The sequence below is a fragment of the Heptranchias perlo genome, chromosome 5, assembly GCF_035084215.1.
Source record: "Heptranchias perlo isolate sHepPer1 chromosome 5, sHepPer1.hap1, whole genome shotgun sequence".
Taxonomy (NCBI): Eukaryota; Metazoa; Chordata; class Chondrichthyes; order Hexanchiformes; family Hexanchidae; genus Heptranchias; species Heptranchias perlo.
This window is the reverse complement of record NC_090329.1, coordinates 15070263-15083551: the sequence shown is the minus strand read 5'-3', so window position 1 is coordinate 15083551 and position 13289 is coordinate 15070263. Positions and strand designations below refer to the sequence as shown.

Here is a 13289-nt window from a genome sequence, read left to right as displayed (position 1 = left end):
GGCCATGCAAATATTTCCTTTTACTCACAGGTGGTTTGTTTAGGTCTGTATTTGGGGTTGGAAGAGGAGGGGTGAGCAGCAAAGAAAACAGGAGCAGCTGGGAGAAGAGGAAGGAGGAGGGCATAGCACAGGAGGCCGTACCCACTGCGAGTCTTCAAGGAACACTTTTCCTATCTCAACCCGATGAAGGAGCAGTGTGTGAGGCACCTGCGCTTCACCAAGGAGGCTGTAACGTAGCTCCGTCATCTGCTGCAGCGAGAGCTCCAAACCTGAGCATGGACAGCACTGCCTGTGGCTGTCAAGGTCACCATCGCCTTTGATTTTTACACAACGTTCCAGGCTGCAGCAGATGACATCAGCAATATCTTCCAGCTCGCTGTACACTGTCACCAGCGAGGAGCCGCACTCACAGGGAGCACAGAACAGGAATCACACGACACACTCCCAGCGAGGAGCGTCACTCACAGGGAGCACAGAACAGGAATCACACGACACACTCCCAGCGAGGAGCGTCACTCACAGGGAGCACAGATCAGGAATCACACGACACACTCCCAGCGAGGAGCGTCACTCACAGGGAGCACAGATCAGGAATCACACGACACACTCCCAACGAGGAGCGTCACTCACAGGGAGCACAGAACAGGAATCACACGACACACTCCCAACGAGGAGCGTCACTCACAGGGAGCACAGATCAGGAATCACACGACACACTCCCAGCGAGGAGCGTCACTCACAGGGAGCATAGGTCAGGAATCACACGACACACTCCCAGTGAGGAGCGTCACTCACAGGGAGCACAGAACAGGAATCACACGACACACTCCCAGTGAGGAGCGTCACTCACAGGGAGCACAGAACAGGAATCACACGAAACACTCCCAGTGAGGAGCGTCACTCACAGGGAGCACAGATCAGGAATCACACGACACACTCCCAACGAGGAGCATCACTCACAGGGAGCACAGAACAGGAATCACACGACACACTCCCAGTGAGGAGCGTCACTCACAGGGAGCACAGAACAGGAATCACACGACACACTCCCAACGAGGAGCGTCACTCACAGGGAGCACAGATCAGGAATCACACGACACACTCCCAGCGAGGAGCGTCACTCACAGGGAGCACAGATCAGGAATCACACGACACACTCCCAACGAGGACCATCACTCACAGGGAGCACAGATCAGGAATCACACGACACACTCCCAACGAGGACCATCACTCACAGGGAGCACAGATCAGGAATCACACGACACACTCCCAACGAGGAGCGTCACTCACAGGGAGCACAGAACAGGAATCACACGACACATTCCCAGCGAGGAGCGTCACTCACAGGGAGCACAGATCAGGAATCACACGACACACTCCCAACGAGGAGCATCACTCACAGGGAGCATAGGTCAGGAATCACACGACACACTCCCAACGAGGAGAGTCTCTCACAGGGAGCATAGGTCAGGAATCACACGACACACTCCCAGTGAGGAGCGTCACTCACAGGGAGCACAGATCAGGAATCACACGACACACTCCCAGTGAGGAGCGTCACTCACAGGGAACACAGATCAGGAATCACACGACACACTCCCAGCGAGGAGCGTCACTCACAGGGAGCACAGATCAGGAATCACACGACACACTCCCAGTGAGGAGCGTCACTCACAGGGAGCACAGATCATGAATCACACGACACACTCCCAGTGAGGAGCGTCACTCACAGGGAACACAGATCAGGAATCACACGACACACTCCCAGCGAGGAGCGTCACTCACAGGGAGCACAGATCAGGAATCACACGACACACTCCCAGTGAGGAGCGTCACTCACAGGGAGCACAGATCATGAATCACACGACACACTCCCAGTGAGGAGCGTGACTCACAGGGAGCACAGATCAGGAATCACACGACACACTCCCAACGAGGAGAGTCACTCACAGGGAGCACAGATCAGGAATCACACGACACACTCCCAGTGAGGAGCGTCACTCACAGGGAGCACAGATCAGGAATCACACGACACACTCCCAGTGAGGAGCGTCACTCACAGGGAGCACAGATCAGGAATCACACGACACACTCCCAGCGAGGAGCGTCACTCACAGGGAGCATAGATCAGGAATCACACGACACACTCCTAACGAGGAGCGACACTTAAAGGAATCAAGGACCCGCAGGCCCATCATTTCGCAATCTTCAAGCGCTGCCCCTCTCCGGGAGTGCCTGATCACAGAATCAGCCCTTTAATCTCCTCTGATATAGGTTTAATGGAAACTGCATGCCGGGTTGTAAAGTACGATTCAGCGGCACATGTAAGGGGTGATGTTTGCGATGCTCCACTCCCAGAACTCTCAACTTTCTGTTGGTTAGTTTTAACAGCCACAAAATTAGCACGCTGGGAATTTGCTGCACTAACCTGCACCAGCCGCTCCCCCCCCCCAAACCCCCTGATTCTACATTTCATCCACCCATTGAGCAAAACCCTACACCAGGAGTGGAGCCTCACAGAATTCACCCTGCACTAACTGTTAGAGCAGCAGTGGCCTTTCTGTCGTGGACGGGGTACGTATTCATCTTCTCCCAGGGTGCAGCGGGCGCACTTATCCTGAAGATACGCCCCGCCAGCCCGTTATTGTTCCATCCAGAAGCAGAATCCTCACCCCAATATTTTCCCTGCCTTCTGTTCTGGGAACTGGGCCACGTTGAACACCCCTCAGCACAAGGACATTGCTTTTTTTGGGCCAGCATTGTGGCTCTGTGCAGTACAGAGTTGTGTAAAGTGGGCTAATCACCACAAACCCATCCCCTTCCTCGCACCCCCCCCCCCTCACTTGAGCTACTGACGCGTGCAGAATCCGTCAGGGGAAGCATTAAGCAAAGGCCAGGTGATCTTTATAGGGCAGGGAAAGTCAGTGGGAAAGGCACCACTAATCTTTTGTTATCCAATACTAAGTTACATTAGCAGAGACCTGTAAGCAGATTGTCCAACTACTCTCTTTGGTGCAGTTAGTGCGTACCCTGGGAGATCAGGGTAAATCAGTGAAAAATGGAATAGAAAAGAAGAGAGAAGGTTTGTACCCCCTGACAGAAAAAAGAGTTTGTGTTTGTGCAAATGCCCAAGAAGGAACTGAACTCAAGATCCTTTAAGATGATTAAAGGGTTTGAGAGGGTAGATAGAGAGAAACTATTTCCTCTGGTGGGGGGATTCCAGAACAAGGGGGCATAAACTTAAAATTGGAGCTAGGCCGTTCAGGGGTGATGTCAGGAAGCACTTCTTCACACAAAGGGTAGTGGAATTCTGGAACTCTCTCCCCCAAAAAGCTATTGAGACTGGGGGGTCAATTGAAAATTTCAAAACTGAGATTGATAGATTTTTGTTAGGCATTAAGGGTTACAGAACCAAGGCGGGTAGATGGTGTTAAGGTACAGATCAACCATGATCTAATTGAATGGTGGAACATGCTCGAGGGGCTGAATGGCCTCCTCCTGTTGCTGTGTTCCTAAGATTTTGCTTTAAACTTATAAAACTTAAATGAGGAAATATAATTTTGATACAAGCCCTGTTCTGGCAAGGTCCATAGCGAGATGTGATGGTGGAAATTGTAACCCATATTTTGTGCTATTACATTGGGTGTGACGCAATTAGAGTACTTTCTATTCTAAAATTATAGCAAGTTATATACATGTTCATGGTTAGTTATTCAGTATATAAATTTACTTACTGATACCTTTCTGTTGAACAGGTACAAGATGCTGTTCGATGCCGGCTGAGGAACTGCCAGGATCCGATAGCTGGGGATGCGGCTGGTACTTTTCCAAATGGTCATGCCCGGATCATGGTTAGCGTCACTTTATTTTTCTATATTCTTGACAATGGGGAAATGGCGGACATATTGAACAATTACTTTGCATCAGGATTTACAGTAGAAAAAGAGGATAGCATGCCGGAAATCCCAAGAAAATTAATATTGAATCGGGGACAGGGACTCGATAAAATTAGCATAAGTAAAGCAACAGTAATGAAGAAAATAATAGCACTAAAGAGTGACAAATCCCCAGGACCAGATGGTTTCCATCCCAGGGTTTTAAAGGAAGTAGGTGAGCACATTGCAGATGCCCTAACTATAATCTTTCAAAGTTCTCTAGATTCAGGAACTGTCCCTCGTGATTGGAAAATTGCACATGTCACTCCGCTTTTTAAGAAAGAAGAGAGAGGGAAACCAGGGGAATTATAGACCAGTTAGCCTAACATCTGTTGTGGGGAAAATGCTGGAGTCTATAATTAAAGATAGGGTGACTGAACACCTCGAGAATTTTCAGTTAATCAGAGAGAGCCAGCATGGATTTGTGAAAGGTCGGTCATGCCTGACAAACCTGATTGAAATTTTTGAAGAGGTGACTAAAGTAGTGGACAGGGGAATGTCAATGGATGTTATTTGTATGGACTTCCAGAAGGCATTTGATAAGGTCCCACATAAGAGACTGTTAGCTAAGATAGAAGCCCATGGAATCGAGGGAAAAGTACGGACTTGGTTAGGAAATTGGCTGAGCGAAAGGCGACAGAGAGTAGGGATAATGGGTAAGTATTCACATTGGCAGGATGTGACTAGTGGAGTCCCGCAGGGATCTGTCTTGGGGCCTCAATTATTCACAATATTCATTAATGACTTAGATGAAGTTTGCCGATGACACAAAGATTGGTGGCATTGTAAGCAGTGTAGATGAAAACATAAAATTACAAAGGGATATTGATAGATTAGGTGAATGGGCAAAACTGTGGCAAATGGAATTCAATATGGACAAATGTGAGGTCATCCACTTTGGATCAAAAAAGGATAGAACGGGGTACTTACTAAATGGTAAAAAGTTAAAAACAGTGGATGTGCAAAGGGACTTAGGGGTTCAGGTACATAGATCATTGAAGTGTCATGAACAAGTGCAGAAAATAATCAATAAGGCTAATGGAATGCTGGCCTTTATATCTGGAGGACTGGAGTACAAGGGGGCAGAAGTTATGCTGCAGCTATACAAAACCCTGGTTAGACCACACCTGGAGTACTGTGAGCGATTCTGGGCACCGCACCTTCGGAAGGACATATTGGCCTTGGAGGGAGTGCAGCGTAGGTTTACTAGAATGATACCCGGACTTCAAGGGTTAAGTTACGAGGAGAGATTACACAAATTGGGGTTGTATTCTCTGGAGTTTAGAAGGTTAAGGGGTGATCTGAGCGAAGTTTATAAGATATTAAGGGGAACAGATAGGGTGGATAGAGAGAAACTATTTCTGCTGGTTGGGGATTCTAGGAGTAGGGGGCACAGTCTAAAAATTAGATCCAGTCCTTTCAGGAGTGAGATTAGAAAACATTTCTGCACACAAAGGGTGGTAGAAGTTTGGAACTCTCTTCCGCAAACGGCAATTGATACTAGCTCAATTGCTAAATTTAAATCTAAGATAGATAGCTTTTTGGCAACCAAAGGTATTAAGGGATATGGGCCAAAGGCAGGTATATGGAGCTGGATCACAGATCAGCCATGATCTTATCAAATGGCGGAGCAGGCACGAGGGGCTGAATGGCCTACTCCTGTTCCTATGTTCTGCTACATTTGTCTGAATTTTAACCTAACCCGTCCCGGCGGGAATGGGGCCCATGTTACACACCGCCCGATTATATACTCCATTGGCTTCAATGGAGCCGACGATCTTGCGTCCAAACCCAAACCCCCTCTGTTCTCGCCGGGCAAGTTAGGTTAAAATCTTCTTTACGCAGAAAGTGGTTAGAATGTGGAACTCACTACCACATGGAGTAGTTGAGGTGAATAATGTCGATGCATTTAAGAGGAAGCTGGATGAACACATGAGGGAGAAAGGAATGGAAGGATATGTTGATGGGGTTAGATGAAGAGGGGTGGGAGGAGACTCATGTGGAGCATTAACACCGGCATAGACTAGTTGGGCTGAATGGCCTGTTTCTGTGCTGTACATTCTATGTAATTCTATGTATTAAAAATCGGGGCTGTTTTTTTATTATTATTATTATGCAGCAGAATGCAGACGAGGTAGTTGGGTTGCACAGTCTTTAACAACCAGTCCCTCCTCACCGTCTTATTGACAATCAAGCAGAGCGCAAGGGTGCAGTGGAGCTAAAAGTTGCCCTGAGCAAGCTGAGTTCCCTAAGTGTCTTTGCGTTTCCATTGCTTTCAGTGACGGAAGAATTAGTGATCTAAGCCCGAAAGGACACCTCATCTCACAGACAAAAAAAACCTCCAGTTTATTATTTGACTTCCAGCAATTGTAAAAAAATATATATATTATATGCATATGAATGACATGGTAGATTTTACAAATTTTCAGTCCAGCAAGGAGCTTGGTGCTTCCGTAGTGTAAATTGGAAATTCAGGTGAGGAGGTCAGAGGGACCCCACCCCTCTCCCTACGATTTTCACTAACCTAATAGCAGGGAATTGCAGTGGTAGATCCTGCAAGGGCTTCTGACCCCACCACCACCCCCCTCCCCCGCCACCACCACCCAAATTTCCAACATGTGCCCCCAACAGCAAAGCTCCGAGACAGGAGCGTGAATTCATAAAGTCTCAGTGAGACCGTTCTATTTCTCCACATGAGGCTTCTTATCAGCTAATCCGGCAATACCCTTGGCCCATTGCAACTTTGCAATGGTTCACACCATATGCAACCATGCTGGCTGTAGTAACGAAAGACACACATTCTGGTGATAAAGGTCCAACAGGGAGGCTCAGAACACTCTATCACTCTATGGTATTATGAAAATAATTAACGTTAGGGGGTGTGCGCGCGTTCACATAGCAAATCTCCCACATTGTTTGTCCCAATCTTGACAATATCGACGAGAAAAAGTCATTAGGTGGTAACAATGTACCCCGTCGTGGGAAAAGAGGGGAAAGTCGAGTGATTATCACCCTGGGAGGGCCTGCCACCCCTAGTGAAAAAAATGGAGGGCCAATCACCCCATGCAGGAAAAATGAGAGTCCCAAACGCTCCAATATTCCCTCCTCGGTGGAAGTCAATAAAAGAAAGAAAGACTTGCATTTATATAGCGCCTTTCGTGACCTCAGAACGTCCCAAAGCGTTTTACAGCCAATTACGTACCTTTGAAGTGTAGTCACTGTTGTAATGTACAAAATGCGGCAGCCAATTTGGGCACAGCAAGGTCCCACAAACAGCAAAGCGACAATGGCCAGATAATCTGTGTTCAGGTGTTGGTTGAGGGATAAATATTGGCCAGAACAATCTCAGAACACTATACAGTGCAGTGCAGTCATTCGTTATTGTTAACTCACAGCAGCTAATGATAGCAACCATTAAAGTCTTTCCATAAATGTGAGGTACAGTTCTCTTAAAGTGAGTTAAAATTGGAATTCTTGCAGTAAAATGGGTAACCAGAAGGAATTCTCCAAGTGCATAACACACCAGATAAGAACTGACACGTAGAATTCATTCAGCGGATATAACTTTATATTGTTCTCAATGCTGTGCGTAATAGTTAATCACGGTTCTAAGATGTATCATTCAGGATGCTGTGCACCAAGTACAGGAGAGACATGCGGTTTGTCCAGTTTCGGAAACTGTGTGAGATGCTGAACCAGTGAAACTCTGCTTGTGGCTCATCCCTGCCCAGCACAACCTGTCCTGCTCCCTGATATCAGCTCCACTGTTACAGTGGGGAGGCAATATACCCTTTCACAGAGTAACAATCAGACAGTCCCAGTACAACCCCAAATGTGAACGGAAAATGCATTGCAGATTAATCAACGTCTGAAAGAGAGAGACAGGTGTGACCCTTCCTCAGAATTTGACCAGTTTTAATGAAGGGTTAGACCTGTAATGTTACCTTCTCTCTTTCAAATGCTGACTGACCTCCAAGATTTTCCATTTTTAGTTCAGATTTCCAACATTCGCAGTTTTCTTTTTATCTCAAGTAAGAGTGAATTGTCATATTTTTACTCATTCTGTATTTATGTACATCACTTCCTGTTCACTCATGTATTTATTTGTTTATTTATTTTTTAAAAATTTTTCCCCTTTTCACCTCTGTGGTCTTCCTGGTCCATTCACCACCCCCAGCCAAGAGGGCAGGTAAGCAATGAGTTCCCACAGCTTTTACCAACGCTGCATTGTAACCATTCGTTAGGCGATGCGCAACATCAGCCAAGATATTCTCATCCTTGTTTTCAAATCCCTCCATGGCCTCGTCCCTCCCTATCTCTGTAACCTCCTCCAGCCCTACAACCCACCGAGATCTCTGCGCTCCTCCAATTCTTGCCTCTTGCGCAGCCCCAATTTTCATCGCTTCACCATTGGTGGCCGTGCCTTCAGCTGGCTAGGCCTTAAGCTCTGGAATTCTCTCCCTAAACCTTTTCGCATCTCTACCTCTCTCTCCTTTAAGACGCTCCTTAAAACCTACCTCTGTGACCAAGCTTTTGGTCACCTGTCCTAATGTCTCCTTTGGCTCGGTGTCAGTTTTTGTCTGATTACACTCCTGTGAAGTGCCATGGGACGTTTTACTATGATAGAGGCCCTATATAAATGCAACTTGTTGTTGATCAGAGCAGGTAGCACTGAAAGCTGAACCAAGACATTAGTAGATATCTACAAACTCCAAATGGTCCCTCTGGAGGAGACATAATATGTTCTATTGTGTAATGCTTTGGGTGCCTTTATAAATCACCACATCACTGACATTTCCAGGCGTCCTGATGCCTAAGGAGATATCTGAAATGTGGACACTGAACTGGAACATTTTCCATTACCTGGAAAAACTCAGCACTGTCAGACTATTGCATTTTTCATAGTTTGGTGTTGAAAGAAGGTGAATCAGCAGAAGCATTTTTAGTTTATATTCTTTTTAACATCAACTTCCAGCACTTTTTTTTAAAGTATTACAATGTAATATTTAGTCATAGAACCATAGAAAGGTTACAGCACGGAAGGAGGCCATTTGGCCCATCGAGTCCGCGCCGGCTCTGTGCAAGAGCAATCCAGCTAGTCCACTCCCCCGCCCTTTCCCCGTAGCCATGCAAATTTTTTTACTTTCAAGTACTTATCCAGTTCCCTTTTGAAGGCCATGATTGAATCTGCCTCCACCACCCCCTCGGGCAGTGCATTCCAGATCATAACCACTCGCTGCGTAAAAAAGTTTTTCCTCATGTCACCTTCGGTTCTTTTGCCAATCACCTTAAATCTACGTCCTCTGGTTCTTGACCCTTCCGCCAATGGGAACAGTTTCTCTCTATCTACTCTGTCTAGACCCTTCATGATTTTAAATACCACTATCAAATCTCCTCTCAACCTTCTCTGTTCCAAGGAGAACAACCCCAGCTTCTCCAGTCAATCCACGTAACTGAAGTCCTTCATCCCTGGAATCATTCTAGTAAATCTTTTCTGCACCCTTTCTAAGGTCTTCACATCTTTCTTAAAGTGCGGTGCCCAAAACTGGACACAGTACTGCAGTTGTGGTCGAACCAGTGTTTTATAAAAGTTCACCATGACTTCCTTGCTTTTGTACTGTATGGCTCTATTTGTAAAGCCCAGGATTCCGTTTGCTTTTTTAACTGCTTTCTCAACCTGCCCTGCCACTTTCAACAATTTATGCCCATATACCCCCAGATTTCTCTGTACCTGTACCCCTTTTAGAATTGTACCCTTTAGTTTATATTGCCTCTCCTCGTTCTTCCTACCGAAATGTAACACTTTGCATTTTTCTGCGTTAAATTTCATCTGCCACGTGTCCGCCTGTGCCACCAGCCTGTCGATATCCTCTTGAAATCTATCATTATCCTCCTCAGTGTTCACTACACTTCCAAGTTTTGTGTCATCTGCCGAATTCAGTCCGTCAGCTCGGACTCTTTTGTACATTAATAACAAGGGATGCACTAGCCACTTTAATAGCAAAGGACTCAAAATTTGCTGTAGCAGGGCATCTAACGGCGTCTGTCATTAATTAGACTTGCCCATTGCCTGTTTAGGTTTTTAAATTTTTTGCGTGGCAAGTTGCTGAAATTGCGAGCTGATAACATCACAGCGAGGGAAACAATTTAATTTAAAATATTAAAGTTTTTAAAATCTCCAACAACTAAAACTTGAAGGAATGAGACTCCGCACTTGTAATCGTTAATTTTCAGTGCCAGAGAGGTTGACTGGCAGTAATTAACACTTAGCACATCGTCTAAAGAATCTCTGACCGCTAAAAAGCCCTCTTTGTCTGAATCCAGGCTTAATTAAATATGCTCGGGCCTTAAATGGCTCCAGGATAGGCTGCTTGCGTCACTTCAGACCCGCCTTAACTTTCTGTGGCGAGTTTAGTTCGTATCTACCGCGCAAATACAGCAACTTCACGCCGTTCAATGTATTTCAGTGGTGAAGCAGAGAGCGCGATGCTGTCTTCACAAAGCTAACGGCGGAGTGGCGCATCTCAGACAGCAACTTTTGGATACTTGAGTTTAACTGCGCATCTGCCCTCGCCTGAAGTCGCTGTATCATTTGAGCAGAAATAACAGCAAGCGCCATTAGCCTCACCGTTATTTTGACAGCAAAACCTGGCCCAGTCTGACCACGATAGAATTCGTAGTGCATATTTTGAAAATGTATGTTTCAAGGCTGCAATCTCTTTTCATGACTTAGATTAAATCAAGAAAGTACTTATATTTCTATAGTGCCTTTCACATCCTCAGAACGTCCCAAGGTGCTTTGAATGCCATTCAACCACTTTTGAAGTGTAGGCACTTGTTTTTTAGGCAAATGTGTCAATTAGTTTGCACATGGCAAGATCCCACAAATAATGAGATATGAATGACTAATTAATCTGTTTTTTAATTATGTTGGTTGAGGGATGAATATTAGCCAGGAGAACTCCACTATTCATCTTCGAATAATGTCACGGGGTCTTTTGAGTCTACCTGAAGCTGTTGGGGATTCGGTATAACCTTTCATCTGAAAGGTGGTACCCCTGACAATGCAGCACTCCCTCTGTACTGCAGTGAAGTGGTATTGTATGAATCCCTCAATGAAATCATTGTCTTGATGTCACCCCAAATTATTTTGTACTGACTGTATAACATCATTCTTTCCCAGGATCTCATGGCTGTGAAGTTCCTTTCCTTTCTTCCTACATTCACAGGCGTTTAAACTCCAAGCTTGACAATAACAATCAATACACCTTCATTTAGTTCATCTTCTACTCTTTTCAATCTCGGTGCCATCCTGAACTTTGCTCCTCTATCACGTAACTCAATAGTAATAAAAATCCAAAAATATCATTAGGTGTTTGATTTCTCTATCTATGGATGCTGGTACCAGGGCAAGTTAGGACAGAACTGTCCACAAATGAGTGACTTATCAGCACTACATGATTTTCTGTCTCCTTGACAGCATTAGTGCCAGCTCAACATAAAGCCAGCTGGTCTAAACTCAGCCACCTCTATTACATTCTGTTCTCTTGGTTAATGCTATGGTTTCAGCCTGGCAGCCTCCCATTAACAGCACATAATTCTGACTGGGCCTGGCGTAAGTTTTCTGGTGAGTTTCTGATCTCAACTGAGAGGGCAGTAATTGGAGACCAGCTGCTTCCCCATAGGGAGGGAGGAAAAACACACACACTTCCTGGTGACCAGCTAAAAAGCAGCATTTGATGATGCCTGGGGAAGGATTTCTTGCCCTCAGAGGGAGATGGTGTATGATGTGATGAGAGAACTCAGGAAACAATAAGGGGAGAAATAATTGACCAAAAATAACATCACAAAATAGCTTTTGAAAAGGCTAATTACCAACAACAACAACTTGCATTTATCTAGCTCCTTTAATGTAGTAAAACGTTCCAAGGCACTTCATAGGAGCGTGATCAGACAAAGTTTCACATGGAGCCACATGAGGAGATATTAAGATGATTGACCAAAAGCTTGGTCGAAAAGGTAGGTTTAAAGGAACGTCTTAAAGGAGGAGAGAAAGGTAGAGAGGTTTAGGGAGGGAATTCCAGAGCTTAGGGCTGAAGGCACGGCTGCCAATGATGGAGTGATGAAAATCATTGGAGATAATAGTATATGAGCATTTATTGGTTTAGATCAATGCCGCACGTTAGAATAACATTCAGAGGAACATAGGAACAGGAGTTGACCATTCAGCCCCTCGAGCCCACTCCACCATTTGATAAGGTCATGGCTGATCTGTGCTCTATCTCGATATACCTGCCTTTGGCCCATATCCCTTAATATCTTTGGTTGCCAAAAAGCTATCTATCTCAGATTTAAAATTAGCAATTGAGCTAGCATACCTTTTGTGTGTAGAAGTGTTTTGTAATCTCTCTCCTGAAAGGTCTGGCTGTAATTTTTAGACTGTGCCCCCTAGTCCTAGAATCCCGAACCAGCGGAAATAGTTTCTCTCTCTCCACCCCATCTGTTCCCCTTAATATCTTATAAACTTTGATCAGATCACCCCTTAACCTTCTAAACTCTAGAGAATACAACTCCAGTTTGTGTAATCTCTCCTCGTAACTTAGCCCTTGAAGTCCAGGTATCATTCTAGTAAACCTACGCTGCACTCCTCCAAGGCCAATATGTCCTTTCGAAGGTGCGGTGCCCAGAACTGTTCACAGTATTCCAGGTGCGGTCTAACCAGGGTTTTGTATAGCTGCAGCATAACTTCTGCCCCCTTGTACTCTAGTCCTCTAGATATAAAGGCCAGCATTCCATTAGCCTTATTGATTATTTTCCACACCTGTTCATGACACTTCAATGATCAATGTACCTGAACCCCTAAGTCCCTTTAGACAGCCACTGTTTTTAACTTTTTACCATTTAGCAAGTATCCTGTTCTATCCTTTTTTGGTCCAAAGTGGATGACCTCACATTTGTCTACATTGAATTCCATTTGCCACAGTTTTGCCCATTCACCTAATCTATCAATATCGCTTTGTAATTTTATGTTTTCATCTACACTGCTTACAATGCTACCAATCTTTGTAGAGAATCTTACAACACCAGGTTATAGTCCAATAATTTAAATTGAAAATCACAAGCTTTCGGAGGCTTTCTCCTTCGTCACCTGACGAAGGAGAAAGCCTCCGAAAGCTTGTGATTTTCAAATAAAATTGTTGGACTATAACCTGGTGTTGTAAGATTCTCTACATTTGTCAACCCCAGTCCATCACCGGCATCTCCACATCATGGCTACCAATCTTTGTGTCATCGGCAAACTTAGATATGAGACTTTCTATGCCTTCATCTAAGTCGTTAATAAATATTGTGAAT

At 45.2% G+C, this 13289-nt stretch overlaps 1 protein-coding gene across 4 annotated transcripts in view; it reads left to right on the top strand.

Annotated features, from left to right (window-relative positions):
* The window catches only part of LOC137321595 (adhesion G protein-coupled receptor B3-like), a 261507-nt gene that overhangs the window by 177571 nt on the left and 70647 nt on the right, over positions 1–13289 (top strand). For all 4 annotated transcript variants that reach the window (XM_067984040.1, XM_067984039.1, XM_067984038.1 and 1 more), the window contains one exon: positions 3756–3851. In XM_067984040.1, coding sequence (XP_067840141.1) covers positions 3756–3851 — 96 coding nt within the window. The remainder of the gene's footprint in view (positions 1–3755; positions 3852–13289) is intronic.